The sequence below is a fragment of the Pecten maximus genome, chromosome 6 (genome assembly GCF_902652985.1).
Source record: "Pecten maximus chromosome 6, xPecMax1.1, whole genome shotgun sequence".
Classification (NCBI taxonomy): domain Eukaryota; kingdom Metazoa; phylum Mollusca; class Bivalvia; order Pectinida; family Pectinidae; genus Pecten; species Pecten maximus.
In genome coordinates this window covers 8,918,558-8,927,670 of record NC_047020.1, presented here as the reverse complement: position 1 = coordinate 8,927,670, position 9,113 = coordinate 8,918,558, and the positions used below count along the sequence as shown (strand labels likewise).

The following is a 9,113-nucleotide window of genomic DNA, read 5'->3' as shown; positions in this document are numbered from 1 at the left end:
CGTCCAATCGAAATGTCACATACGTACATCTGTCTGATAAAGAACCACTGTCGTCCAATCGAAATGTCACATACGTACATCTGTCTGATAAGAACCACTGTCGTCCAATCGAAATGTCACATACGTACATCTGTCTGATAAAGAACCACTGTCGTCCAATCGAAATGTCACATACGTACATCTGTCTGATAAAGAACCACTGTCGTCCAATCGAAATGTCACATACGTACATCTGTCTGATAAAGAACCACTGTCGTCCAATCGAAATGTCACATACGTACATCTGTCTGATAAAGAACCACTGTCGTCCAATCGAAACGTCACATACGTACATCTGTCTGATAAAGAACCACTGTCGTCCAATCGAAATGTCACATACGTACATCTGTCTGATGAAGAACCACTGTCGTCCAATCGAAATGTCACATACGTACATCTGTCTGATAAAGAACCACTGTCGTCCAATCGAAATGTCACATACGTACATCTGTCTGATAAAGAACCACTGTCGTCCAATCGAAATGTCACATACGTACATCTGTCTGATAAAGAACCACTGTCGTCCAATCGAAATGTCACATACGTACATCTGTCTGATAAAGAACCACTGTCGTCCAATCGAAATGTCACATACGTACATCTGTCTGATAAAGAACCACTGTCGTCCAATCGAAATGTCACATACGTACATCTGTCTGATAAAGAACCACTGTCGTCCAATCGAAATGTCACATACGTACATCTGTCTGATAAAGAACCACTGTCGTCCAATCGAAATGTCACATACGTACATCTGTCTAATAAAGAACCACTGTCGTCCAATCGAAATGTCACATACGTACATCTGTCTGATAAAGAACCACTGTCGTCCAATCGAAATGTCACATACGTACATCTGTCTGATAAAGCAACGCTGTCATCCAATCGAAATGTCACATACGTACATCTGTCTGATAAAGAACCACTATCGTCCAATCGAAATGTCACATACGTACATCTGTCTGATAAAGAACCACTGTCGTCCAATCGAAATGTCACATACGTACATCTGTCTGATAAAGAAACCCTTTCGTCCAATTTAAATGTCACATACGTACATCTGTCTGATAAAGAAACACTTTCGTCCAATTTAAATGTCACATACGTACATCTGTCTGATAAAGAAACACTTTCGTCCAATTTAAATGTCACATACGTACATCTGTCTGATAAAGTTCGTCCAATTTAAATGTCACATACGTACATCTGTCTGATAAAGAAACACTTTCGTCCAATTTAAATGTCACATACGTACATCTGTCTGATAAAGAAACACTGTCGTCCAATTTAAATGTCACATACGTACATCTGTCTGATAAAGAAACACTTTCGTCCAATCGAAATGTCACATACGTACATCTGTCTGATAAAGAAACACTTTCGTCCAATTTAAATGTCACATACGTACATCTGTCTGATAAAGGAACACTGTCGTCCAATTTAAATGTCACATACGTACATCTGTCTGATAAAGGAACACTGTCGTCCAATTTAAATGTCACATACGTACATCTGTCTGATAAAGGAACACTGTCGTCCAATTTAAATGTCACATACGTACATCTGTCTGATAAAGGAACACTGTCGTCCAATTTAAATGTCACATACGTACATCTGTCTGATAAAGGAACACTGTCGTCCAATTTAAATGTCACATACGTACATCTGTCGTGATAAAGAACGAATCTAAAGGAGATACATATATATGTATGCTGAAAATTGAGATTAAAGTATTTGGTTTTCATATGACACATGGTAGGTATGGTGAGGCCTGAACTATTTCTTTCATATTTGCACAAGCTACAGTGTACCTTAAGTTTTGAACATCTGGTAGATATGGACTAGAAAACGCACATGTAGATTGGCGATATACTTATCGTCATAATAACGCTGGATAGGGAAATACCAAAAATGTATTTAGGAGAAGTTGGTTATTAACTTGATATGGTGAATATTTCGTCATTATCTACAGAATATATCCGAAATAGGTCGTCATGTCTAGGCTATCCTCAGTGACGGGAGAGTGGCCTTTTATCTCTAGTGGTAATGAGTTCGTTAATTGGACAACAAACATCTGGTCACTATGCTGGAGACTTGTTCACTTGTGAGGAAGGTGTGTTGTCCTTACATAACGCTATGGCCGGGGTAAGTTTGCTTCAGTTATCGATTGGAGACACAGACATTCTTGATACTTTGTGTTTTTGTTAATTATATGAACACTGTATGTTAGGAGGACTGTCATACTGTATCGCTACATTGACAACTTCACGTGTCCTTGTAGTACAGATATATGTAGTTGTTGAAATAGAGTTTTGTGGCCAGAAAGTAACATGCTATACTATATACCTACAGATAGCGTATCGTTTCTAAATGTCAGGAATGCAGGCAACAATAACGAATTTCTTTCCATCTGTTTGCTTTTCAGAGAGAGTTGTTTTTTGCAGCGTTTGGCGTTTTGATAGCGTTTGTGCATTTGAGTTATTCGGCTCCAGTAAACGAGACATTGACATCAAATAAAACCGACACAGAGACGAATTCTACAGACGATGGCTACGATATGGACATGAGATATGGCGCCATTCTTGATGCCGGAAGTACTAGTACAAAAGTCCATATATACTCGTGGAAACGCAAAGTCCACGAGACAACGGTTCCACAAATAACGGAAGTTCAATACCGGAAGTACAAACCAGGAGTTGGGGTCTTCGCTGACCGGGAGCACGAGATGGGAGGTTACCTAACATCCATGTTTGATTTCCTGTCGTCAAATGTTCCCGCTCATGCCCATAACACTACCCCTGTTTTGTTTATGGCAACTGCAGGTAATAGCTTATTAATACGGTAAGGGTATGTTTAACGTTTCAAAAATATGTTAAAACATGTTTAGTTGAGAGAATCATTAAGGTTTGGTATGGCACCACAGCATGTAACGTATGCTTATTCTTGTACTTTTTCGGTGTTTTGTCATGTTTTGCTCTGGTTCCATTGGTTTTTAGTTCAAATTAAAGTTGTACACGCTTGGGAGTATCCCTCTTTGTTTGCTAGTTTTACTTCTTATTTCGTTACAAGGTGTACGGCTGTTACCGGAGTCCGCGGCTCAGTCCATTTTACGCGGTGTCCACTCCGTAATGTCCAACTCCAGTCTCAATCCTTTCCTGTACAAAGAGCGATTTGTACGGATCCTATCGGGAGAAGAGGAGGGCTTTCTTGCCTGGATCGCAACCAACTATCTTCATGATTTCTTCACCACACAGCGGTACTCTCCAGCAATTTTATGATTGTCAATTGACTTTTATTTGCTAGATTTATCAATAACTTCTAATGCTAATGCCTAAGCTCGGGAAATGTTAGTTGAGTGCGTGTCGTTGTTTTGCACGCATTATATTTGCCGTCATGTCCTTTTTTGGTTTAACTTCGTTTCCGTTTAAGAATGATGAATATTTTCTCGTTTGTTGTAGACCGCTGGAAGACAGTCTGGGTATTATTGAAGTTGGGGGCGGGTCCTGTCAAATCGCCTTTATACCGGAAGTACCTATTTATGAGGATAAGATGCCGGTGTATATTGGGGGCCACACTTATGAGGTGTATACCCACAGCTTCCTTTCTTATGGGGCAAAGACCATGACGTCACGCATCCGAAACCATCTCGTGCGCAAGAACCAGCACGCCATTGCCCTAGTAGATCCTTGTATGTTATTAGGTAAGTACCTAGCACGTGAATCTCATACACGGGGGGTGGGGATGTCCTTAGATGGCCATATAGCTGTTGATGTGACGTTATACAATACAAACCCAAACCAAACCATATTTTCTAAGGCTAAGAAGCGATTGGCTTTAAATCTCAAGCGTTTCTAACATAAAGATTGATTTGCGCCGTTTGGTCACATGACGTCACTCATTTCGTGATGGCATCGCTGACTTTGCTTGCTCTGGTTTCGTTTCCAGACGACACCTACAATCTCACCACCAACGACAAGACTGTGAAGATCGTCGGAGGAAGTAACGCCTCGGAGTGCCAGAGCGTCCTCCGCCATTACTTGGACAAAGTACCCGAGTACATGTGTTCTCCTAAACCTTGCACCATTGGGTCAGTTTACGGACCCCCAGTAGGCAGTCGGAGGTTTATTGCCATGGGCGTGGTCTACAACACCGCCAAGGAACTGGGCCTACTGAAAGGTGGAGTTGCCCAACTGGTACCCAGTGTGATGGAACACAGGACCAAGGAATTCTGTAAACTGGTGAGTAGTATTTTACTGATATGCCTGTGAGGGATTTCAATGGAATTGTGATATATAGTGAGTGTCATATATGTCAAAGGAACTTTGTAACTGGTGGTATATATAGACGTGCAAGTCTCTACATTTAAACGGTCATACATACCAGGAGTAACGAGAGTAACTCAAGATCGTATGATAACGACATTGCCACATTCCCGCCGCAATATCTATGATGTATGGATATGATAACTATATTAAACACACATATAGCTAATACTTCTTGTATATTTGACCGATAGCGATTGTCCGAGGCCTATGACCAGTACGGAGTAGACGAGAAGTGGGCATCCTCAGACTGCCAAAATGGCCTGTATACACCTATGTTACTGGAGGCGCTGGGGTTCGAACCAAACACCACAGCCATACAAACAAAAACAAGGGCAGGGGGAGCGAAAATTGGTAAGAGTAGATTTGAGGGAGGATAGACATATTGTATCTCACTGTATATCATCGTAGGTCTATAATGTGTGACTTGTCTGATTTTCCTCTCGGTCGTGTCTCCATAGCCACCTTGTTGCGGGGACGTTCTATTATTTACAATGCACGTGGTGATACACGTGGATATGTTATTTGGGAATTGTATCTTATTACAGCACCATATACAATAGTACGTGTCGATGTTATTTATCGTCGAAGTGTGTATTAGAAATCTTGTGTGCATTAAAGTCATTGTAGTCCATTGTTCTTTCATCTAAAAAAAATTTGAAGCAAATATTATCTTTGTGCTTCAGAATATGAATAACATACGTGTTCATATCGCACAGCAGGTGGCGTAACTGCTAGAGGTTATCTTGCTTTTATAGGAGGAACCATAAAACCAATCAACACATAGCGATGGACCCCCAACAAAAAATATACATTCAAATTCTTCAAACAACCTTATAAGGAGAAATTTCAAGAACAGTTGCATTTATATATATATATATCATAAGTGGAACTGGGCAACCACCTTACCAGCCAGTCAATAGATGTACACCAGTTCATCAAAAAGGTTTTGAGACTCGCATCACGCGCTTAATTTCATTGCCGATTGGCCGTGTCAATGTAAATGGAAAACATGTGATGTCGAACGAGTTAACGTGTGATGTCAAACGAGTAAACGTGTGATGTCAAACCAATATACGTGTGATGTCAAACGAGTAAACATGTGATGTCAAACGAGTAGATGTGTGATGTCGAACGAGTTAACGTGTGATGTCGAACGAGTAAACATGTGATGTCAAACGAGTTGACGTGTGATGTCAAACGAGTAAACGTGTGATGTCAAACGAGTAAACGTGTGATGTCAAACGAGTAGATGTGTGATGTCGAACGAGTAAACGTGTGGTTTCAAACGATTAAACGTGTGATGTCAAACAAGTAGATGTGTGATGTCAAACAAGTAAACGAGTGATGTCAAACGAGTAAACGTGTGATGTCAAACGAGTAGATGTGTGATGTCAAACGAGTAAACGTGTGATGTCAAACGAGTAAACGTGTGATGTCAAACGAGTAGAGGTGTGATGTCAAACGAGTAGATGTGTGATGTCAAACGAGTAAACGTGTGATGTCAAACAAGTAAACGTGTGATGTCAAACGAGTAGATGTGTGATGTCAAACGAGTAAACGTGTGATGTCAAACGAGTAAACGTGTGATGTCAAACGAGTAGATGTGTGATGTCAAACGAGTAAACGTGTGATGTCAAACGAGTAAACGTGTGATGTCGAACGAGTAAACGTGTGATGTCAAACGAGTAGATGTGTGATGTCAAACGAGTAAACATGTGATGTCAAACGAGTAAACATGTGATGTCAAACGAGTGAACGTGTGATGTCAAACGAGTAAACGTGTGGTGTCAAACCAGTGAACGTGTGATGTCGTACCAGTAAACGTGTGATGTCAAACGAGTAGATGTGTGATGTCAAACGAGTAAACGTGTGATGTCAAACCAGTAAACGTGTGATGTCGAACGAGTAAACGTGTGATGTCGAACGAGTTAACGTGTGATGTCGAACCGATAAACGTGTGATGTCAAACGAGTAAACGTGTGATGTCAAACGAGTAAACGTGTGATGTCGAACGAGTAAACGTGTGATGTCAAACGAGTAAACGTGTGATGTCAAACGAGTAAACGTGTGATGTCAAACGAGTAAACATGTGATGTCGAACCAGTAAACGTGTGATGTCAAACGAGTAAACGTGTGATGTCAAATGAGTAAACGTGTGATGTCAAACGAGTAAACGTTTGATGTCAAACGAGTTAACGTATGATGTCAAACCAATAAACGTGTGATGTCAAACGAGTAAACGTGTGATGTCAAACGAGTAAACGTGTGATGTCAAACGAGTAAACGTGTGATGTCGAACGAGTAAGCGTGTGATGTCGAACCAGTAAACGTGTGATGTCAAATGAGTAAACGTGTGATGTCGAACGAGTAAGCGAACGAGTAAGCGTTTGATTTCAAACGAGTAACGTGTGATGTCAAACGAGTAGATGTGTGATGTCAAACGAGTAAACGTGTGATGTCAAACGAGTAAACGTGTGATGTCGAACGAGTAAGCGTGTGATGTCGAACCAGTAAACGTGTGATGTCAAATGAGTAAACGTGTAATGTCGAACGAGTAAGCGAACGAGTAAGCGTTTGATTTCAAACGAGTACACCTGTTATGTCAAACCAGTAAACGTGTGATGTCGAACGAGTAAACGAGTGGTGTCGAACGAGTAAACGAGTGATATCGAACGAGTAAACGTGTGATGTCGAACGAGTAAACGTGTGCTGTCAAACGAGTAAACGTGTGATGTCAAACGAGTAACGTGTGGTGTCAAACCAGTAAACGTGTGATGTCGAACGAGTAAATGTTTGATGTCAAACGAGTGCACCTGTGATGTCAAACCAGTAAACGTGTGATGTCGAACGAGTAAACGTGTGATGTCGAACGAGTAAACGTGTGATGTCAAACGAGTAAACGTGTGATGTCGAACGAGTAAACGTGTGATGTCGAACGAGTAAACGTGTGATGTCAAACGAGTAAACGTGTGATGTCGAACGAGTAAACGTGTGATGTCGAACGAGTAAACGTGTGATGTCAAACGAGTAAACGTGTGATGTCGAACGAGTAAACGTGTGATGTCAAACGAGTAACGTGTGGTGTCAAACGAGTAAACGTGTGATGTCAAACGAGTAACGTGTGATGTCAAAAGATAATAATCCCCAAAAATAAGTAACTAGAACATCTTTCGAAAGGAATGTGTAACACGATTAGGTAACTCTATGACAACTATGATGACTGTAATTACTAAAATTATACTGAACTCCTGGTTTATATCGAGTCAGTATCATACCCAGTATCATACCCAGACATTACAGATGATTTAATATAGAAACTTTATTATTGTCGAACGGTTGAGTTATGTCATTCTAATATTTATTTTATAGGTTGGAGTCTTGGTGCCATGCTACAGGAAGAAGAACGACAGTATCGCAGTGACGTCATGTAAAGAGTTAACACAGACGGACCCTTGTGTGACATTGAATAACGTTCACAGAAGTTGACTTTGTCATCTACTCGGACCATCAAATTATCGAGATTATACACACATTAATTATCTGTGTTATGAGACGTGATGGCAGGAAGTGTACAGAGATATTGGCTTAGAAATTATTTCATCAACTCTGTAATAATGGAAGTATTTGACATGGACACTGACAGTCTGGCCTAGAGATGTTAACCTTAGGAAATACTGTTGTTTTAATGTTTCACCTTATATACTTTTGTTTCATATTTTTGTTTTGATAATGGAGTGGAGCATTCAAATTACGTCATAATTAAGCACTAAAGGAAATCGTTTGTATATCTGAATCTTTACTTAATAAAGAAGTCAATTTTCTCAAAGATTTCTTTGTTTGCCTTGTCTTTATTGTTTCGATTTGTGTCCGAATCAACATCAATATAAGACTGTGGCAAGCTAAGTTGTCATTTATCTAATTTATTTGATTAAATATCTCAAATATTTTGATATCTAATAAATAAAAGTATATAAAACACCGTATTTATTATATAAGATATCGTATTTGCTCTAGAATTAAGTAAAATATCTTACATAATCAAATAAGATATGATTTTATTTGGTCAAATGCCGGTCAAGGTCCTATGAGCGCTTCCCTGCCACGCACGAGTAGAAACATACAAACGACGTGGAACAATAGAAATCCTCGACTTATTCCCCTGATGAATCATCTATGATGTTCCGTTAGAGCCAAATTTCCAATATCGCTCCTTCGCGCCTTCGACTTAAACGCGAAGGAGTGAAAACGTGAAAACGTGAAAACACGATAGCGAAGGAGCGAAAACACGCATCATTGTTGTACAACAATGGAAAATCACATTTGATGGCGAAGAAGATAACCCTGTCACCTTTATCGTCACACTCTCGTGTATAGTTATAATTACTTGTAAAGAAATTGAGGAGATTGGTAACAGAAGACGACGGAGAGTGTCGGGGACTATTTTATTGTGATTTAGGTTTATATATATATCATTTGGTTACAGTCAGACTAAACTTCATCTGGAACGAAGACGAATGTTTTAGAAGGAATACAGATGGTATTGACCACATCGATGAAGAAAACGAAGCCAAACTCGTGCTAATCACAGGATCTGGCAAAAGAAATGGTGGCATACATCTTTATTTATCTATTTATTTTCATCATTGCTTGAAGTATCTTGTCTTTTCTTTGATTTCTTTTGAAACAACAATAACCCCAAATAACATGTTCAAGGAATTTAAGAACTTGAAAAAAAAATGATATTCTCAT

At 39.7% G+C, this 9,113-nt stretch overlaps 1 protein-coding gene across 1 annotated transcript; it reads left to right on the top strand.

Annotated features, from left to right (window-relative positions):
- The first annotated feature begins 2,074 nt into the window (after positions 1-2,074).
- LOC117328883 (ectonucleoside triphosphate diphosphohydrolase 5-like) lies at positions 2,075-8,192 on the top strand. The gene is made up of 7 exons (XM_033886479.1): positions 2,075-2,184; positions 2,465-2,861; positions 3,109-3,295; positions 3,498-3,739; positions 3,985-4,277; positions 4,556-4,715; positions 7,734-8,192. The coding sequence occupies exons 1-7, from the start codon at positions 2,086-2,088 to the stop codon at positions 7,793-7,795; spliced, it is 1,440 nt and encodes a 479-aa protein (XP_033742370.1). The 5' UTR covers positions 2,075-2,085; the 3' UTR covers positions 7,796-8,192.
- The last annotated feature ends 921 nt before the right edge of the window (positions 8,193-9,113 follow it).

What these genes read in the sequence shown, in the direction of transcription:
- LOC117328883 (XM_033886479.1), top strand. Translation starts at nt 2,086, where the DNA reads ATGAGTTCGTTAATTGGACAACAAACATCTGGTCACTATGCTGGAGAC. An exon ending in TACATAACGCTATGGCCGGG is followed by an intron (nt 2,185 to 2,464) that starts GTAAGTTTGCTT and finishes TTTGCTTTTCAG; the next exon opens with AGAGAGTTGTTTTTTGCAGC. An exon ending in GATTTCTTCACCACACAGCG is followed by an intron (nt 3,296 to 3,497) that starts GTACTCTCCAGC and finishes CGTTTGTTGTAG; the next exon opens with ACCGCTGGAAGACAGTCTGG.